This window comes from Podarcis tiliguerta, assembly GCF_965153285.1.
Source record: "Podarcis tiliguerta genome assembly, chromosome: 7".
NCBI lineage: Eukaryota > Metazoa > Chordata > Lepidosauria > Squamata > Lacertidae > Podarcis > Podarcis tiliguerta.
The window spans coordinates 62,680,903-62,703,159 of record NC_139540.1 but is presented as its reverse complement, the minus strand read 5'-3'; the positions used below and the strand labels follow the sequence as shown (position 1 = coordinate 62,703,159).

The 22,257-nt window shown below is 43.0% G+C and overlaps 1 protein-coding gene across 3 annotated transcripts in view; it reads left to right on the top strand.

Moving 5' to 3' along the window:
• Positions 1-22,257, top strand: part of FARS2 (phenylalanyl-tRNA synthetase 2, mitochondrial) — a 186,839-nt gene that overhangs the window by 151,320 nt on the left and 13,262 nt on the right. Inside the window, exon 8 of one of the 3 annotated variants that reach the window (XM_083449539.1) lies at positions 8,287-8,542. The exons of the other annotated variants lie outside the window; for them this stretch is intronic. Coding sequence (XP_083305665.1) covers positions 8,287-8,332 — 46 coding nt within the window. The 3' untranslated portion in view covers positions 8,333-8,542. Of the gene's footprint in view, positions 1-8,286; positions 8,543-22,257 lie in introns of those variants that run through there. 3 annotated transcript variants of the gene reach the window in all.

Here is a 22,257-nt window from a genome sequence, read left to right as displayed (position 1 = left end):
ATAACTTGGTTGGGGAGCAGTTTGCTGGTGATGGCCATCTTCTCTCACTATCTACCCTATCAACATCTAAAGCATAGATTAAAGCAACAGAGAATAAAGTAATAGAATAATAGAATCAGAACTGTAGAGTTGGAAGGGACTGTGAGGGTCATCTGGTCCAGTCCCCAGCAATGCAGGAATCTCAACTAAAGCATCCATGACAAATGGCCACCCAACCCCTTCTTAAAAACCTCCAGTGAAGGTGAATCCATAACTTTCTGAAGGAGTGAACAGTGGAAAATGTTAGGACAGCGTTTATGAAGCAAGGGCCCCCTGAAATAAAACCATTTTGACCTGAAACTTAGCAGCCACAATGTTGGTGTTTGGGGTATTTTACGCATTTGAGGTGGACTCCATTGGTACTTGTTCAGTTTGTGTGATTTTTCTCTCCTCTCCTAAGCTCTGCCATAGTTTTCCTCATTAATGTTGACTAGTAATACTGTTCCCTTAGTACTACCTTTTTGCTGCTAGGGCTGGAATTGACTGTTCCTAACACACACAATTGATAGTGTAATTTTTTACTGGTGTGGGTTTTTTTCTTCCACAGAAGTCCAACCATACCAAAAGGGTGAAGACTCTGAGGTAAACATTTATCTCAGAGGACAGCATTTAGGAGCATTTATGCATCTTAGAACTTAAAAGAGAGCCAATGTAGTTCAGTGCGTGGAGCCCTCAATTCAATTTCCTGCTTGGCCATAAAGCTGGCGGAGATTGGCTTTGGGGAAATTACTCTGTCTCTCTGAGTAACCTTGAGGCCAGAACTACACATTTAGATTCCACCTCATATCTTAAAACCTCAGCTGCCACTTCTCTTCTGCTAGGTGGCATTGGGTGGGAGAGAAGTGATATGTGAAACAGCCCCCCCCCCCCCCAAAAAAAAGAATGTGCCAAGAATTTTGTGTTTTCACTAAATGCTGAACACTTCACTCAAGCCATTCTAGAGGAGCTGTGGGTCATGAATTTTATTGTATCTTACCAATTACAATGACATTTGCCTTTTATTCTCTTGCACACTGCTTTGAGATTTTTAGATGTTAAGCAGTTGTTGTTGTTTTTGTGGTTGTTGTTGTTGCTTTGTCCTTCCTCTGCTCCCTGCTTTTGCCTATAACCTTGCCCCCCCAACCCCGCCGCCAATGGCTAAGCTAGGACTTCAACTCAGATATTTCATCACAAGGTGAAGGTCAATCATGTAGCTATCTTTTTATGAGATGAGATGAGATGAAATAAAAATATTGTGTCTCTCAGACTATTCCTAATTTCTTGGAATAAAGTGGGTGAGAGGGCTGGTTTAGAAACTACACACCCTCCAAGTGTGTAGGGGCAGTCCCAGATTTACAGAAGCCATCCCAGTTTCTGATTTGATCCTGGAATGTCCTGCTTTTCCTTAGCACGTCCCTATTTTCATCGGAGAAATATTGGAGGATATAAAGTTATGCAACCCCCAAGCCATCTGAAAGCAGCATTATATTGGGAAGTTTTTCTTTTAATGTTTAATGTTTTATTATGTTTTCATATATGTTGGAAGCTGGTCAGAATGGCTGGGGCAACCCAATCAAAAGGGGGGAGGAATAATAATAATAATAATAATAATAATAATAATAATAATAATAGCTGTTGTTGAATAGGACGTCCCTATTTTCATCAGAGAAATGTTGGAGGATATGACATTACCATGATCCATATGCAGTATGGATCAAGTCCTTTTTGTGTGAATTTCTCAGAATAGGTGGAGTGATTTCTGCCATGGCAGCAACTTGAAAAAGTGCCATTGACCATCACAAAAACCTTCTTGGCTGCATGTGAGCTCCCTATGTAGAAGTGATGGTTCAGGACTCAAATGCAGCCACAAACCGCTCCTCCAACAGCCGCCACGCAAAGGTCGCCGTCTTATGAGACTGGTCCCCATGTAAACCAGCAAAAGGGTCTCTGCGTCTAAGTGCTTTCCCTAAGAGCTTTTTGCATATTTTTCTGCTCTTCTCATCCCTGTATTAATTATCACGCCAAATCTGCAGTAAAACCTTGTAAAAACACAGTCCAAGACATCAAACGCTTCACAGCCCGGTTCTCTTTTTCTTTCTTTTCCTACCTCCTGCTGGTAGCTCACCATTTGAATTTATAATATATTCTTCTTTGGCATTATCGGAATGATTTTCACAGCAGCCTGGTATGGTGTGCCAGAAAACAATGTAGCTATGTGGGCAGCTGAACCAGAACATTGGCAAAGCTGTGTGTAATACGGTTGAATTGACCTGGCCTGCATTTCTGGCTGATTCATCATAGGAACATACCTGAACCTCCTTTTATTCCCCCCCCCTCTTCATCCCCCCCCCCATTCGTTCAAGAATGGAAGACATCAAAAGTTTTGGGGAAATAGGACAAAAATCTGCTAAAAAATGCTGCTGTGCGTGACTGCCAGAGATAGAGCCTTAGGACTCCAATGAGCCAGAAGGGTTTAACACAATATCATAAGGGGCTAGCCTGGAGGGCATTCTGTGTCAGGGCAATTGATATGATTTGGTGCAGACACACACTGCTGTTTCTGCAATCGCAGTTGGGCCATTGGTGACATTGTAAAAACAGAGTTGTGGTTGGATGCTGTGCCGTTTGCCCTGGTCCTCCAGCTCTTTTATTATTTTAAGCAAGTGGAGATAGGACTGTCATGAGGGAAAGGCAAGGTGCTTTGTGGCAGTGCGCTTTAATCCTCTTTCACACGTTTCCCAGGTTTGGCGCTGATACGACGAACTCCAGTGCTGAGCTCTCCACACTTCAAGCCTTGGCTGGAGCTGGTTTCAGATCTGCATGTGAGGGCACTAGCTCAAAATGGTGTTCCCAACCCAACAAGAGGCAGATTCACCACAGTGGCTGTAACAATGAGACCTGTGCTTTCTTGGAAATAAGTTCATCCGAAATAAGTTGGCCTTTTTTCTAAGCCAATGTGCCCAGAGAAAGGGCAAATAGCAGCAGCTTGACTGCTCACTGGGGCAGGATATGCTGATGATGATAAAATTGTACCGACTGCCGATTCGCGACTGGGCTAGGTTCAGTGTACTGGTTTTGGTGTATAAAAGCCCTATGCAGCAGGGGACCAGGATAGTGGTGTTATTGGAGAATGTTCTCGATTAATGAGAATATTAGAGAATTTTCATTTAAAATAGGAGAATATCAAATTAAAAAGTAAAACATATTTTATAGTTAAAGTTCAACCAGTCTAAGGTGGTGGCACCAGTAATTGTCATGTTTGGTATAAGGAAACTCAGTCAAATCATATTTTATTTTTCCATTAGAACATGTACATGTTATAGGACAAGTCAAAAAATACAATTGGCATGTTAAGGTTTGATACAAGTAAATTCAGAAATAGGCTGTCTTGTGCTTCTAATAGCTCTAACGCTTAATAACTGTTTTGGTGACTAAAACACAGCTTGATAAACAAAACTATACGCATACATATAAAAAAGAAGCCATTAACATTAAATATATTATCATTATATGATAATATATTTCAGTATGTCAATCTCTGGTAAATGGCACCTTGTACCATTGAATGGCACTGCAAAAACTGGCACTAACTAAAAATATAGAAACGTCAACTGTTTAAATCAAGGCCACCTCACATGCTGTTACACATAATTGTATAGGCTTTAAGTGTATAAAGCATTAAAACTACTTTCTGTAAAAAAAATAAAAAAATCACACTGTATGGCCAAGGGTATAGAATTGCTAAGAATAAGGTCACACCAAAATAGAAAAAAAGGCCATTACATATAGTTGAAATACATACAAATTTAAATGTTCATCAAATTAAATGAACAGCATTTTAAAAACAAAACAAAAACGGTTTTCTGTAGCTCACATTTCAGAACTGCCAATGGTGAATGACACAATGCCCAGTAATGTAACTGGATTAAAACAAAACAAAACAAAACAAAACAAAACATTATTCATTACTTACACTGGCAATATCACGGCTTGACTTATTATTTACTAGATTTTTTAAATGTGGGTTGTAAAACTGGTTATTCCACTAGAATTTACAGTTTGTGGAGAATATTCTCCAGGAGAATTTTCTAGCAGAGAATTTTCTCCAGAGAATATTCTCACCTCACATACCTAGACCAGGATACCTGAAATCACTGTGCTTTTCATGCGAGGGCTTACTAAAGATACCATCTCATCAGGAGGTCTGTTCTGCACAATAAAGGGATCATGCCTTTAGTGTTGTGGCTCCAACCCTTTGGAATTCCCTCCTGTTAAATATTAGAAAGGAGACGTTCCTGTTGCCTTTTCAGTGAATACTGAAGACCTTCCTCTTCCAACAAGCCTTTTAAGTTGAAATCTTTCCCAGTCTGCATATAGGTTGGGACTGTTTTTAAGATATGGCATCGCTTGTATATATACCAGCCTGGTGGGATGTGCATTTAATTAATTAATAATGGTAGTAGTAATAGTAGTAGTAGTAATTAAGTGATTGATTAATTAATTACAACTTCCACTCTAATGGTTCATTGGGTTTTTAACTTACTTCGCAGTTCCATTTTGGTACCATGCCTAAAACAGAGAAATATTTGTCATTGTTACATGCTTTCATAAATAAACCATTATGTAATTTATTATAGGCGTACGCTATGCTGGTCTCCTTTCTATAGCAATGACATTCTGCCTGCGTGTTGTGGCACTTCCGCCAGCCCACCCACCCCCATATGGCAGAGGTTAGGGGGCCAAGTGGCCCTGGAATGGGGATTACATGGACTGAACACTTTTGCAGATTCCCTGCAGCAGGATCCCTTCCACTGTGAGCAAGAAGAGACCAGCTGCATTACACCTAGTCAGCTGTTCCAAACACATATATGAAATTTAAAAGGAAGCCAGGACCAAAGAGGATTGTCACATAAACAAGATGTCTAGGTCTTGCTTACTCCTTCTAGTCATCATGGGAATGAAGGATCACAGGGAGATAAGAGGCCTGGAAGGATCAATGCTCCCATAGGTTTTAGAAACTTAAAAAAGGTGCTGTACATTTCGTTCCCATGAGACCCTTCTCTGTAGGATGAGAAAGGAGGGGCCTCAGAGCAGCAGGGAGAGCCAGCTTTTATCTCTGCTTTCTCTGGTTGTTTTCGTCAACAGGGAAACAAACCCTGGTTGAGAGGATATATCATGGGTAGGCAAACTAAGGCCTGGGGGCCGGATCTGGCCCAATCACTTTCCTAATCCTGCTCATGGATGGTCCGGGAATCAGCGTGTTTTTACATGAGTAGAATGTGTCCTTTTATTTAAAATGCGTCTCTGGGTTATTTGTGGGGCCTGCCTGGTGTTTTTACATGAGTAGAATGTGTGCTATTATTTAAAAGGCATCTCCGGGTTATTTGTGGGGCATAGGAATTCGTTCATATTTTTTCCAAAATATAATCTGGCCCCCCCACAAGGTCTGAGGGACAGTGGACCGGCCCCCTGCTGAAAAGGTTTGCTGACCCCTGGGATATATGATAGCCATCTTCAAACATCTAAAGGGCTATTACATGGAAGATGGAGCAAGCTTGTTCCGGACGCCAAGACCCAAATGAATGGATTCAAGTTAAAAGAAAGGTGATTCTGACTAAATATCAGGAAGGGCTTTCTGTTGGTAAAAGGTGTTTGATAGTGGAACAGCCTCCCTCTCCTCCCTTGGAGGTTTTTGAGCAGATGTTGGATGGCCATCTGTCATGGATGCTTTAGTTGAGGTTCCTTCATTTCAGGGGGCTGGACTAGATTACGCTTGGGGAGCTTTCCAACTCTACAATTCTATGATTCTCTTTTTTTCTCTCAATAATGTCCCAGTATCTTTGACAGAAGCTTGACATTTCTGGAATGTCTTATCAATCCTGAGAGGCACTGCCATAAAGCATTAATAGCTTGTGTACAATGAAGATTTGATGGGAATGGGGTTTTGGCCAGGTGTGAATTGCCTGCATCTGTAGGATTTTAGGACCAGACAAGTATTTGGGATGCTCTCCAGAAAGACATTTTGGTGGTGTGGTTTCTTTTCTTTTTGATTGATTGGGTCAGACTGGAAATTCTTGCCTCTGGAGAAACAGGCCCATTGGGCAGTAATGAAGGAAGTGTGCTGGAAAGGGGACCAATTAGGATTGAGAATAAAATGTGGTTTAGCAGTAAGGAATTCAGAATGCCCTGCAGTTCCCATTGAAGCCATAGCAATTTCTTGGCTGAAAAAAGGAGCACATATAAAGGGAACTGCATGACTACAAATGAGGTCATAATCTGCCCTATCATAACCTTTATTGCTCATAATTATTCTTTAGAAGCGAACACAAATGACTTTCTATGCCCAGGGTTAATATTTAGGATTCACAGGGTGCAGTGGATTATTACTATTATTGTTGTTTTATTTTGACTTGCAAATGAAGAACATTTTATTTTAAACATCTGGTTCTGATAACAACACACCCACTGTGCCAGGTTTTTTAGACACTTTTCAGAGCAAATCAGCTCTCCTGCATTAGCCTGTCTGACTCAATAAATTACTACTGACCTGTCTCTCACGGGCATTGTGAAATGCTTTGCTAATTAGTTAATGTTTGTGCAGTGCTCAACGCTGTAAAACACAGAGAAGTACTAAGCACAGCTTTATTACGCCCATCCCTTCTGACTATCCTAAAGATAGCTGTTGTTTCATTTCTGCAACGAGCTGCAGAGCAGACATCAAGCCAGTTGGCGGCTGAGGGCTGTGCATTTCACATCAGAAGAATGTCAAGCACTCCCACCCAGCCATCATTGTTCTCTTTTATTTTTATGTCTGGACTTGTAAAGACACCTGACAGCACCCACCACTGTGTATAAAAAGGTTAGCCCAGGAGAGGCTAGTTAGGATAATGCATCCTTCAAATCTTTCCTTACAGTGAGATTTCAATGTCATTGGGATACAGCACTTCAGGTTGTGCCATGTAAGGTACTAAAATAAGTGTGTCCTAAACTGTTTCTTCTCAGAGGTGCATGCCACGTGACATAGCTCAGAGCCGTCAGTGGCAGCAGATAGCTTTCCATTGGTAGGCAAACCGAGGCCCGGGGGCCAGATCCGGCCCACTCACCTTCTAAATCCGGCCTGCGGACAGTCCAGGAATCAACCTGTTTTTACACGAGTAGAATGTGTCCTTTTATTTAAAATGCATCTCTGGGTTATTTGTGGGCATAAGAATTCGTTCATCGCCCCCCCAAAAAATATAGTCCAGCCCCTTCACAAGGTCTGAGGGACAGTGGATTGGCCCCCTGCTGAAAAAGTTTGCTGACCCTTTTACCAGTCGGTTTGGATAGCCAAAAAATAATCTGTGTGGCCTCAGCACAGTCTCAAGTATCAGAATTGTGTGCCTGTGCAAACTGCAGCTCAGAGCATAGATATTTAGTTTGGAAACAGGTGGTTGCATCCAACGTTAGTTGTGCTCAGAGTAGACCCATTGAAATTAATGGACATGGCTGACATAGGCACATTAACTTTAGTGGGTTTGCTTTGAAGGAAATCTGATATCACAACGCATCAGATTGCAAGCAAAGATATGGCTTGCAAGGCACCAACGATCAGCTGATTGTCGGAGCTTCTGAATCCCAGTATGTAGCACTCCGCAAGATGCAATAAATCAGCTGAACACCTTGCACGGGGCTTCACAAGACCCCATGATCATTGGCCCTGTTGAGAAGTGTTTTTCAGACTATTATGGACTGGGCTGCAAGGCTGTCATAGCACTTTGCAGGCACCAACAATAGGGTGATTGATGGTGCCTGGAAAGTCCATTTTGGCTCAGCTAACTTTCTCCCTGCCGCACACCTGACATCAGTTGCAGGGCAGGTGGGTGTGGCTTGGCTGAAATGCCCTTGTGGGCCAGATGGGGCTGCTTGTTGGGCTTCGTTAGGCCAGTGGCCTGGAGGTTCCCCAACCCTGTTTTATTTTATTATTATTTGTTAATAAAATCAATATTTTAATAATAACTTTCAAAACGTGTCAGTTTACCAGATGCTTGTTAGTTACACCAGTGCCTCCTCATTCATTGACAAGGACAGCTAGGAGCTAGGAGCATTTTGAGCAGCTGGTTAGAATGCTTTGCCCAGACATTATGTCTCTTTAAAGAGAAGGCTTATCTTTAAAGAAAGAAGTGCGAACTTGCAGGGAACGGACCTAGAATGTTTCTGAGCCTGGCTCTCACAAGCAGTCCGAATGACTATATTTTGATCACCATGCATAATGGTGTTTCTCCCCAGTAGGGATGCCACCTGGCTGACAAACGGATATTCCCAGCAAATCAACTGAACCAACCAACCAACCAACCAACCAAACATATAAGGGCATTGCAGCTCCTTCACCAGTGTATTAGATGATTTGCCATGCACCACATCTGTCTGAGAGGTGCACAGTATCCTGTTCATTGTACTTTTCAAGCAGCGCTTCTGTCATATTCCATAGCTATAAAGATAATAATAAAAAAATAAATGACACTTTTATAGCGTCTTTCAACCTGAAGGATCACAAAGAGCTTTGCACACTATAAAAATGGATATACAAACATTTTTTTCTATATCTCTGGGCATAGCTGCTGCAGAGGTGGAACCCAGCAAAATGGACTACTGTAACACAGTAGTCGAGAAATAAGGAAATAAACAGAAGCCAGATAAAAACTGCATGGGAAGCGAAGCATGCAGGGGGGCTCCAAAACTCAGGGGTTTTGCCAGCATTTTTAAATCTTTAATGTTTGCTTTCTTCTTTCCTAGTAACAGCTATCTTTACTGGGTCACAGTATCGCTTCTCGGCCTTTTGGCTAAGATCAAGATCCTTACTGGGTCAAGCAGTGACCTGCCTAGTCTATGAACAGCAAGATGCTCTAACTAGGAGAAGCTTATAGATAAAATATGACAAAGCCATGTCTGACCTTCAGTGATCTGGCATACTGCCTTATGGTCACACATGTTTATCTTTCTTTCTTTTTACTCATCTATTCTTTTTAAACACCAGTTTAGCAGTGAATTCCACAATCTGAATATGTATGGCTTGTGTGAAGAAGGGCTTCTTTTTATTTTAAGTTGTTTCATCTGTCCTTGGAGTTTTGAGAAAGAATAAATTTCTATTAGCTTTTTCCATGGCTTTCATAATTTTATAAATCTCTATTCTCTCTCTCTCTCTCTCTCTCTCTCGTTTTTATCTTTTAAAAAACTAACACATCTGAATTCCTCAACCTTTTCTTCATATGAAAGATGATAATCATCCATCATAATTCTAGCTGCCCTCTCCTGTATGTTCTCCAAACTCTGTGCCCTGTTTTTATTTAGAAATGTGTTAATCAAGTCAAAAGTCAAGAAAAAAATAATAGGAAGCTCAAACTGGAATAATAATATAATATAAAGCATTTACTAGTAAATCTGCAAATGCAGCTACCTCATTCTTCAAAGTAGAATCCACATTATTTATAAACAAATTCTCCATTTGTTACTACCTTCTAATTTCTGGCCCCAATCCAGCTAAAGTTAGCTGGAAGTAAGTCCCACCAAAAACAAAGGGTCTTGACTTTAGTTATGACTAACTTGTCACAAGTTGACCAAGCCTCATTAGCTCCTTCCCAAACCAGTATCACCTCTCCTCCTGGTTTGAGAAACCCACTGGCTAATTCAGCAGTGTCACTGGCTAATTCAGAAGGAGGTTTATAGATAATGATGGTTGTTTCATTTGAGCCTGAGGCTGGAGGATTGGAGATTTTAGTCAAAGCTGGAGACCAGGTGACATCCACTGACAGCATCCTTGCTGGGCATGAAGTGGTATTACAAATTATGGACAATCAGAACCGAAATACTTAACACATAGAGATTTGCAGATCAGACCTGACTATTTATAACAATCCATTGGATGTACAGTGGTACCTTGGTTTACAACCATGATCCGTTCCGGAGGTCTGTTTGTAAACTAAAACAGGTTGTAACCCAAGGTGCGCTTTCTCCAGTGGGGCCTCCAAATTTTTTTTATTTGTAATCCCCCCAAAATGGGTTGTAATCCCCCCCAAAAAGTTGCAAACTGGGACACACACTTCCGGGTTTGACGTATTTGTAATCCAAAACGTATGCAAACCAAGGTACAGTGGTACCTCGGGTTAAGTACTTAATTTGTTCCGGAGGTCCGTTCTTAACCTGAAACTGTTCTTAACCTGAAGCACCATTTTAGCTAATGGGGCCTCCTGCTGCCACTGCGCCGCTGGAGCACAATTTCTGTTCTCATGCTGAAGCAAAGTTCTTAACCTGAGGTACTATTTCTGGGTTAGCGGAGTCTGTAACCTGAAGCGTGTGTAACCTGAAGTACCCGAGCTACCACTGTACCACTGTAACCCGAGGTACCACTGTACCACTGTATGTTAAATTACTATAGTGAAATAATGAAGTGACCAATACTTTTGTAAAGGTTCTGCAACCTAGAAGACTAACACAGGATGTGGGGAAACTGACCTGTCTTTGTACAACAGCACTGGCAATTTCCTGCTGAGATTAAGAAATTGCCTGCACTGAAGGTTCTGTGAAGATTTTGCATTTTTACCTGAATGATTCAGCTTAGCAGCCAGTTGGGTGGCCACATAAATTCTCTCTTGTGACCTTACCTTCCACAAGCTCTCAGCAGTTGGCTCCTTAGACCTTTCTAAGCAAGCCACAGCCATGTGGGATTGCACCATGAGGATGTGACTCACAATTGTGGTGGTGTATAAGAAGTGTGTGCTTCTCCTCTACTTTGTTTTCTGGACTATACATTTCCACACATACTTACTCATTTTCATTTATATTTACCATTATATTCTGCCTTTCAAGAGACAGATTTTCCAAGGTGGCTCCCATGTAGCATTGAATTACATTTTAAAAGAAACAAATACATAATAAGAAAGCAATCCTAAGTCGGAAGACTTCCCAGCCTGGTGCAGCTTTGAGGGCCACCGTTGCATGGGAAAGCCCTCCATAACCAGAGGCCAGGGCGGGAAGTGAGGGCCCAGTCTGTTGGCATAATGGGAACAATGGGTTAAGTTACACAGTGCTTTAAGAATCATAGAAATGTAGAGTTGGAAGGGACTACAAGAACCATCTAGTCCAGCCTCCTGCAATGCCGGAATCTTTTGCCCAACATGGGGCTCGAACCCCCAACCTGTGATTAAGGGTCTCATGCTCTGCTGACTGAGCTATACCAAGGAGCACATCCCCCACGTCTGGATGTTCTGAGATAAGGGTGCCAGGTGCACCAGGTTACCATAGCAACACCAGCAAGGTCAGGTGTATGACTTGCTGAGCCATTCATTCTCCCATTAGTTCAGGAAATAGGTTTATGTGTAGAGATGGGTTTAATAGCCTCTAGAGCATTGTTTTCATCATGTTCTTGTCCTGGCCTATGTGCTGTCAGGGTCTGACTCTGAATCTGTGAGAGTCAGGGGAAGAGGCTGTGGATTTGACACAGCTGGCATGGTGTTAGCGGATCTCTCTGTGCATATGTATATTTACTTCAAAGACCAGAGGAGCTGAAAATAGGGTGTAGTAGATAGTAGTGTTTAGCTTTGTTTTGTGAGTGGAGTCAATAAACACTTCATTACTTTGAACTGTGTGGGAGAGGAGTCTTTTCCCCTTAACAGAGGTCTCTGGAAGTAGCTGGGAGCAGGAAATCTCTGAAGACTCTTCTCTTCTGATGCATCTCACTGGTTGAGGAATGGTGAACTAGAAGGGAGAGACAATTCTGATATCTTTAGGCTTCCATCACATGAAGTGATGCCAAATGATACTTTTAAAATTGATTTGGAGAAGAAGAATCTGTTCTCAGAAGCGTAGCTGATATGAGACAGGACGTTTTGATCCTAAACAAACTACTGTGGGACATTACCTTCCTCTTAGTGGGACTACTGCCTGTTAGGATCTCACGCATCTCCAGCAGCACACTGTGTTCCTTTGAGGGAAGAGATATCCAGGGGAGAGAGGAAAGCTCCTAGCTGTGCAACAGGGAAATGCCAACCAGCAAAGCAAATGTATCTCTAGCAAGGTAGCTCCTAGCACACGTTCTGTGGTGGAGATCGATAGGGCAATTGCACGTTGCTCCTTCAGATAACAGCTGGAGTTTTGAAGAAGGGCACAACTTCAGAGACAGGAAAGGAAATAATTCAAGGAAAGAAACACTACAAGCCTGCCAAAGGCCTTAGCAGCAACAGAAGAGGAGAATGAAAGTGTTCTGCTTCGTAAGAATCCAGTAATTATACACTGGTATGGTATAAGAAGGCAGGTGTGGGTTTGGTAGGGAAACCTTTTCAGCCCAAGGTTTGCATTGCCTTGGGTTGTGGGAAGGCTACATATCAGAATTACTCCCTTCCCTGCCCAGCAGTACCCTCCTTGCTAGTTGTAGTCACCCATAACTTGGAGCAAGGATCCAGAGAGCACATGTTGTTGTTGTTTAGGCGTTTAGTCATGTCCGACTCTTCGTGACCCCATGGACCAGAGCACACCAGGCACTCCTGTCTTCCACTGCCTCCCGCAGTTTGGTCAAACTCATGTTGGCAGTTTCGAGAACACTGTCCAATCATCTTGTCCTCTGTCGTCCCCTTCTCCTTGTGCCCTCAATCTTTCCCAACATCAGGGACTTTTCCAGGGAGTCTTCTCTTCTCATGTAGTCACCTGCAATTATCTAAGCACCTTGTTCACATCCTCATGCCGTACTAGTAGAAATTCCTCCCACAAAACAAGACTAGATGGTGCACTAGATACCTCCTGAGGTTTGCCTGCTGTAGTAGTAGAGTCCCAGTCCCAGCAGATGCAAGTGATTTTATCCTCAAAATGATTCACAAGTAAGTCACAGTGGGCCACCGCTAGATCTTCCCTCTCCTTTAGGCCAGAATGTGAAAGGTCTCAGGCTATCCAGAAAAAGCTCGGAATTGCCTAGTGAGGAAGCCATGAAAACAGCAAAATACATCTGCTCCGCTTTCCCTGCCACCAAGAAGACTCAGTAGTGAGCACCACTAGAGTCCAGAGGTGTTCGTTTTTAATTTTCCTCCACTTGGGTTCAAGCCATTTGCCAGCTCATTTCATTGTACCCAGCTCTGGTGTGTACCAAGAAGCCGGGCAGGCTTTATCAAGCAGGAGAAGGCAACTGTGTCAACAGCCTGGGTCATCCAGGTACAGATCAACCAGGGCTTCGGTAGAGGCACCAATCGTATCAGCTTGTAGCTTTAGCAAATACTTTTAGCAAGTATATCATCTTAAAGCAGAGACGGAATATTTACTTGTCATGTTTTGCTCTGATGCAGCATTGTTTCTTATTTTTTGAAATTTCAGAACTGCTAGCTGATTAAATCACGCTTTAATTAGCATTATTCAGTTGTCTTTTATTGATTTTTATTTGCATTGTGCACGCCTGCAGAACGTTACTGATGTTGCATTGCCATGTTGCTTTTTACGAGTTTGTGCTTTTGTGCATGTTAAAATTCTAAAGAGGAAAATTAGTCCTTAATGTGCCTCCTGTGTACGCCAGATTTGTTTGCAAACTCTATGCCAGTTTTTCATTTACAGTCACTGAGTTAGTTATTAAATTATGCGTATGGGGGGGGGAGAGAGAGAGGAAAATCAGAAAATACATTAACATTATCTCTGGGTAAACCTGAAAAATAATATATAGCCAGCATTACTGTGCAGCACAGCATGGATTTATTTCCTCGCCGTCCCTATAGTTTGCCTGTGCATAATCCATATTCAGTAGGAATCCTATGCATATAGACATGTCCCTGCCATTGCTGAATACCTGCACCAATCTTTGATTACAAAACATTTGAAGATTCCGTCTGTAGTACGAGGATAACTAAAACGAAAGATGAAGGTGCAGTATTTGAATTAAGAGTAAATTCACAGATCAGCAGGTGTAGAGAGAAGAAATTCAGATTCTGAAAAAGATGACAGTGTGAGATGAGGAGACTCAAGGACAGATGCTAAAAACTTTTTTTTTTAAGTGAACATGAAGAAACAGAAGCAAGCAGAACAAATACACTTTTAACAGGGCCCCAGGGAATGGTAAACACGGCAAGACATTAATAACACTATGATTTCCCCCCCATCTATAGCATTTGTGTCATAGAGATGTCAACATTTCATCTTTTAATGGACAGCCTAGTAGTACGAATGCAGATAGCAATAATCTGTTTTAGCCTCCCAATTTGTATACTACCCTTCAATAAATAATTACCCAGGCAGCTCACAGGAAAATGCAAGGGTGATAACAACAGCACAATTGTGAAAAACAACAACCCGCAATAGAACAATAGTAATAAATAAAACAGCAGGATAAAACAGTCAGATCAGGTGGTGAAAGCCTGGGAAAATAAAAATGGTATTTGCCTGGTAGTGAAAAGACATTAGCATAGGTGACAGGCAAGTTTCCCCAAAGAGTGGCTTCCATAAATGGGGTGCCATGGGCAAAAACATGCATCCTTCCAGCTATTACCAGCCTCACCTCAGCTAGCGGAAGCAGATACCAGAGAAGCTTCTGGGGACATAACTTTAGTGCATGGGCAGCAGCATATGGGAGTACCGTAGATGTTCCTTCAATTACCTTGAAGCAAGATGCTGGGATTTACTTCTTTATGCTGAGGCAGAGATGGCCTGTGGCCCACCCTATCCCGTTGGACCGCAACTCCCATCAACCTGAATGTTGGCCATACTACGTGAGACTGATTTGAGTTAGCAGACTGAGGACCATAGGTTCCCCATCCCAGGACTAAGGTGAAACTAGAATGGACGTCCAAAACTCAAGAAAGGAATATGAGCAAATAAATACATACACATGTGGGTTGTGTTTGGGAGTTTGAGATGTGCTGTATGGTGTCGCAGGTTGAATAGATGCAAATTAGAAACTGCCTTGCTTTACGTTTAAATCTTTTGTCCATCTGTTAATTAGCTTTCTGTGTGTTTTATATCTGCGTAGGTTCTGAAGCACTGGAGCATTTCTTAGTAATGTCAATACACAAATGCCTTGGTTTCTGCTGATCAGTAGTGATGCAGAGGTACTTTGCAGATGCACAGAGACCATTAGGCAAAAGACACATCCCATTTTAGCAGCTAGGGGTCTGCTCCCCTTGGGTTAAGTCCCCAACCCAGGGAAGCTGGCCCCTGGTCCAGGAAATGGATAGAGGAACAATTACTATCCAAGGTATAGCTCAGTTGACAGAGCATGAGACTCTTAATCTCAACATGGGGTTTGAGCCCCACGTTGGGCAAAAGATTCCTGCATTGCAGGGGATTGGACCAGGCCTTCGTGGTCCCTTCTAACTCTATGATTCCATGATTCTAAGTTGGGCAAGGCTGAGTTCCAGAGAAAGGCAAATCAGGATCCAGGGGGCCAGAGGCAGTAGGGGGAGTTTGAACCAGGCAGAACATCATGCTTGAGAAAAAGAAGGTTAGTGGCAGGATTGGAGTTGGCTTCTGCCCACTATATGACTTGAGATGCTTAATATTGGGGGAGATGCTCTTTTTGGTATTTGGATCCCAAACTACTACTGCCACTAGTAAGTTACTTATGCTCATCAGACTGGGTCACTACAGCCACTCTGGGTGGTTTCAAACTTAATAAAAAACACAGCAAAACATCAAACATTAAAAACTTCCTGATACAGGGCTACCTTCAGATGCCTTCGGAAAGTTCTGTAGTTGATTATCTGTTTGGCATCTGATGGGAGGGCGTTCCACAGGGAGGGCACCACTACTCAGAAGGCCCTCTGCCTGGTTCCCTGTAACTTCACTTCTCTTGGGTCCAGCAACTCAGTGGTATCAGTGCAGCACTTTCAGGTGTGGGACCATCAAGCTGCCCCACTCATTATCCTACCAGCCACATTTAAAGCCACGGTAGGTGTCATTTGGACAGGCACAGTTCAAATTATGCCACGGTTTTGGAAGTATATTTTTTTCCCTTTTTAAATGTAGCAGGATAAATCAAGGATTGTTTTGAATTACTCTCTTTCTGCAGTACTAGAAAACAGAATGGGTTATCTGTCAAGCAGACAAACAGCAGACATTAACATCCCTCGAAAACATCTTTATGTAACTTCCAATATGCATTTCAAGAACTGCCATTTTCTTCTGAAAGAAGGGGAATCCCATTTTTAGTTCCACGTATACCAGACATAAAAAGCACCATTTCCTATGTTTGTATTTCAATAACTTTAGGAGGGGGAAACAACTGCGTGATTTGTCGTGAGAACATTTTTGACTGATGACTAACGCACAGACTTTAGAATCATAGGTGCTATTTGGAAAGCTTGTTCTTCGTCTCTGAGAACCACGGTGTTCATTCCTTCTGCAGATGCCTGTAGCACCATTTTTCTGACACGTAGCTTAGAAAGGCCTTTAATGGCAGAAGGTGTATACTGTATTCAAAATGGGGGGGGGGGAATCAATCTTCCTACTTGTCCTACCCTCCAAAAAGAAAAAGCCAAGCTTAGTTGATCTTCTGTAATTTATGACAGACAGAGGAGAAAATTTCCTGTGGGGTAAACAAAGGCAAATGACTGTTTTGTTAATGCAGAATAATAATATGAAATCCGGTAGGTCCCCGACATCCACATCATAGCTTTTCAAGGCACTTATGTATAGTGATTGATTATATAGCATTCTTTCCTTCTTAATCACTATTGATTCAAATAATTCTCCACTGTGGCTACATGCAGGAATTGGCACACATTTCTAGTAATGTCTCTGGTGTGCCGTGTGGTTTACTGCTTGTGAAAGTTGCTTGGTCTAGGAGGCATACCTAGGTACTTATTAAAGTGGTGTTGCTAGGGTCTTAAAATGCTTGAGGGACAAGCCAATGACACAAGCTTGCCTCTGGGCAGATCATGGCCATGAGTGACTGAGCTTGGCAGCATGCCCTGCAAGCAAAGGGGTTTTAAAAAATGGATTTTAAAAGTGGGAGAAGAAAAAGGGTCAAGACATATAGGAACCATGACAAAAGTCCCAGATCTCAGCCCCCTTGAGCCCCCCACCCCCCATAACACAATCCCTGCCTCATTTCCATGATGCATTTTGAAGATAAAACTCCTCAATTGCCTTGGTCAGACCACACCTGGAATACCGTGTCCAATTCTGGGCACCACAGTTTAGGAACTACATTGACAAGCTGGAATATGTGCAGAGGGCAACTAAGGCGATCAAGGGTCTGGAAACCAAGCCTCGTGACTTGAATAGACTCATGCCGCGTGTGCAATTGAAAACAACATTCTCCCTTACAAGTACACAACTGCAACCAACACCACCTACATAGGATGACAGAGTTGGAAAAGATCATTTTAGCAGCTTAATATGCACAGAGATTGGATGGCAACATGATTATTAGTTACCCAACTATTTTTTTTAAAAAAAACCCAAAACCACACATTGTACTTTGTAAAGGCTGAATGAGAACTTTGGAAGAGATCAGCTAGTTTGCAATGTAAAGGTTGCGATTTGCTACTAGGTATATGTGTGTTTCCTTTTGAAGTTACAATGGAATTTGACCTTTTAAGTTTCTCCCATTTGCAAGGAGCATTGCCTGGGCACATTAGTGCAAACTGTTATCTTTTTGGGAAAAGGCTTAAATTAGCAATTTCTTCTTGTCCATAGCGATGAGGAAATGAAGGTTTAATTATCCAGTAAGAACTTGCAAGCACTATTTGAATTCAAGGTGTTCACTGAAGATATTGGAGAATTTTTTAAAAAATATAATATCAAAGGAAATTTTTTTAATCCATTAGTTAGGTGATACTCTGACAGAATATAGTTATTTGATATGTGGAGTGTTTTGAACTCTTGTTAACTTGGTATGAGAGAGTGCTAACAACTTGGTCTATACATGGCTCCTCAACGTGTGAGGCAGACCTCCCTAAAGGTCTGTGTGAGAGAGCCAGTGTGGTGTAGTGGTTAAGGACGGTGGACTCGTAATCTGGGGAACTGGGTTTGCGTCTCCGCTCCTCCACATGCAGCTGCTGGGTGACCTTGGGCTAGTTACACTTCTCTGAAGTCTCTCAGCCTCACGCACCTCACAGAGTGTTTGTTGTGGGGGAGGAAGGGAAAGGAGAATGTTAGCCGCTTTGAGACTCCTTCAGGTAGTGATAAAGCGGGATATCAAATCCAAACTCTTGTGGATGCTTTTTGGGGAATGTAATTGCTCCTCCTTGCTACATTATAGGCCAGATTCTGTTAATTCTTTGGCTGGACATGGTATGAGTCTGCGCAACTTAGACCCATGGTTAGATGGTTTTATGCAGGGGAGATCTATTGCTGGCTAATAATGATGATGGTTTCCTGGGACCTCTGGATTCTGTCATGACCCCAGACTCTATCAGTAATCTGATGCTGCGAAGTCACTAGCTAGGGACTCAGGCTCTGAGCCTGATGCTGGTGACCAGGGAGCCACTAAATCAGATGCTGGTGGGCAAGAAAACCCTAAACCAGATCCCATAGAACCGGGACCCTCATGGACACCTTCCTCTGGCCCTGAGGAACTAATCTACCTTGCCTGTCCAATGGCACAGGAAGCACACAGGCCAAAGGCCAGGGATTGTCAAAGAAATAACTGTCTTCAGCCCTTTAAGGGCTGCAGTTCACACAAGGGGACTGGCGCCTATGAGAAATAGGCTGGAGGAGGAGACTCAAAAGGCCTCAGTCCACCTCTAGCCTCTTTTTGGAGTGGAACTCTCCGTGGTGCTGCAACACCTAACCTGCCTTTGCTGCTCTTTACCCCAGGTAATCTCAGCAGATACTTCCGTAATAGGTCTATTTACAGGTGGAGATGAATCAGCATACAGGGGGGAGGTTCACAAAGTATCTACATGGTGCTTAGAGAATAACTTGCACCTAAATATTAGCAAGACAAAGGAGATGGTGTTGGATGTTTGGAGGAAGAGAGGGGAACTAGCCCCATTGTATATCAAGGGGGGTTGTGTGGAGAGAGTCTCTTCCTTTAAATTCCCTGGAGTTTACCTTAGTGAAGACCTCACTTGGAAAAACAATTAAACTCAGGTGGTTAGGAAGGCCCAACAGAGACTCAGGGTCTTGCAAAAGAACAATGTTAAACAACAATTGATGACCTCCTTCTACCGGTCCACAATAGGAAGTGTCCTCTTGTATTGTATCACAGTGTGATACGTTGGCTTGACAGCCACGGACAGAAAGTCTTTACAGAGGGTGGTGAACACAGCACATGATATCATGGGCTGTCCCCTGAGCCCGCTAGATGACATTGCAAGGGATCGTTGCCTTAGAGCGAGAAAAATTCTCAGGGACGATTCACACCCTGGCCAGCACCTCTTTAATCTTCTACCCTCGGGCAGGAGATGTAGAAGTATAATCAGTGGTACCAACAGGCCAAAAAACAGTTTCTATCCATGGGCTGTTAGGCTGCTGAATGGAAAATAATATAGTTCAGCTGACCTCCGGGGTTGGTGTGTTGTGCAACAAGCACACAGAGTGCAATGAGATTGAGTGTTGGGGGGGGGGGAGGTTCGGTTAATTTCATTGTACACAGGTTATACATTGACAATAAAGGTGTTATTATTATTATATGTGTTCCTAAACCTCTGTGTGGTGAAATAAATCTGTGTATACTGAGGATATTTAGGTGAGAGGGATGAAACAAGCCTCCCCTCTTCCATACCCACCTCTTCTCCCCGTACAAATGCTTCCTGAGGCCACATGATGTAAAATAGGAGAGGGAAGACACCATGTAGAGACTTTTCATGCTGTTAGTGAATGCATGGATTCACATCTGCAGTGGTGCGGCTTCATGCCAAATTATTGGAGCCAGTTTTATCACAGGAGCAATCAATATGCAGGGGCAGTTATGGAATAGGACAGAAGGTCTCAGTGTTTGGCCTCATGAGAAGGCATAGAAGTGCCATTTGCTACTGTAGAAGCAATGTGCGAATACACACATGCATGCATGATACATGCATAAATACATGTATTTATATATCTATACATTATGTGTAAGCCAGCTGAGGTATCTGTAAAATTAGAAAATGTATCTATTTGTTCAGCAGTTGCTTTTCCTATTTTTGTTGGTGGTTCCCCCCCTCATGGTGCAGCTCTTGTTGCCAGAAAATAGTGCTGTGCTTAGCTACACAGCCTCCTCATCTGGCAAAGCAACGGCAGGTAAATCTCCAGAGCACCCCATCAGAACAGATGCCAGCAACCTTCAGGGGACCGCCTTCTCCCAAAAATAATGTCGGGGACTTTCCTGCCTCCCTGCGCTCTCACAAGCAAATGTTTCTGGAGAAACACCTGACAAGCAAATCCCTCTTCTCCATTCCACGAAATGAAAATATGCTGCTTCACTGATCCTGGATTAGCAAATTCCTCTTTTAACCATGAGATCAGCCTTGTATTGCCTGCTGCTAAAATAAAAACAAGAATGTTTTCCCCCACCCCCTTCTGCACCTCGGTAATCTTTCCGCTCAGCCTGGCATTCTTGACAACCCCTGCAATGAATTTCTCGAAATAAACCAGAGATGCCTATAGCAGCTCCAGCTGTGTATTTTTGAAGTCATACTTTAAATGACTGGTGCACAGCCATGTTCTGTAAAACAGTTAAGCCAGGCTCCTTGGAATTAAGCCTGCCTAGTCCTGTTGAAGTCAGAATATCCTTAAAGATTTAATTTGGGGCATTTAATAAGTAAACCCATGGTAGTTCCTAAAACCTCAAATAAAGGCGTGTACTTATTTATCTGAAGATCATTTGACTCTGTACAACAACTTGTTCCCTTCCCGTGCCACCTCACTCCCCCCCCCCCCCGGCTCAAAATGAGCATCATGTCCAGTGACAGCACTGGAAATTCTGCTTTCCAGAGTGAAATTACTTCTTTAGAACTGGACTCCAGTTAAGAGGGGCCAAAACTACCTGCACCTCTCTAGGGAAGTCTCCCTTGCATTCACTTACAGAGAAGCAGAGACCATTCATTTAGCACTTCTTAGTGGGAGGAATGAACGCACTGCTTTCATCTGTTGAAGCCAAGATATAGAACCATCGAATTGTAGAGTTGGAAGGGACCACAAGGGTCATCTAGTCCAACCTCCTGCAATGCAGGAATCTTTTGCCCAATGTGGAGCTCGAACCCATGGCCCAGAGATTCGGAGTCTCATGCTGTACCAACTGAGCTTGCTGTTGTCGTGGAACCCTGGTCCAGCAAGTTGTCCTGACTTTAAAAGAAACACAGAGAAGAAGAGGAGTTTGGATTTGATATCCCACTTTATCACTACCCGAAGGAGTCTCAAGGCGGCTAACATTCTCTTTTCCCCTCCTCCCCCACAACAAACACTCTGTGAGGTGTGTGGGGCTGAGAGACTTCAAAGAAGTGTGACTGGCCCAAGGTCACCCAGCAGCTGCATGTGGAGGAGCGGAGACGCGAACCCGGTTCACCAGATTACAAGACTACCGCTCTTAACCACTACACCACACAGGCTACACAATAAGCAGTGCTTTTCCGCCCAAGAAAAATAAGTTCCTGAACTCACCATGAAGTTGTTACAGTAAGTTGCTAGGTGACTTGGGGCAGCCTTAAACAGATGCCTGTTAGACAACAGCTGTGTTCACCACCTGCAAAGGTGCTAAAATCTACAGCAAGCTGTCTCCCTAGCTGGTTTGGGGGGTCGCCCTTGGTTTTGATACTGGTCAAATAAATGCACCTGTGCTTTCCTTGTTCTCTTAGATTCAGGCAAGTGGTTAGAGCAGCTCCAAAGGGCCTTCACATAAACACACGTGTGTGTGGCCTGTCTGGAAAGCTTAAAGACCGCTGCTGCTACATGGGAGATGGATTGAAGAAAAGGAAATACAAATTGGCCCTGACCACATTGAACAAATGTGGCTAGGAGGGACTAGGAGCTAGGTGGAGTCATTGTTGTTGTTTAGTCGTTTAGTCGTGTCCGACTCTTCGTGACCCCATGGACCAGAGCACGCCAGGCACTCCTGTCTTCCACTGCCTCCCGCAGTTTGGTCAAAATAATAACTCAGAGAAGCTATGAGCTATGCCGTGCAGGGCCACCCAAGATGGACAGGTCATAGTGGAGAGTTTTGACCAAACGTGATCCACCTGGAGCAGGAACTGGCAAGCCACTCCAGTCACTCCAGTATCCCTGCCAAGAAAATTCCATGGAGTCATAGATCTAAAGAAAAGTGTAGACTCACACATGCTGGCCAGCTTCCCTTTTGACTTTAAATGTTCATTT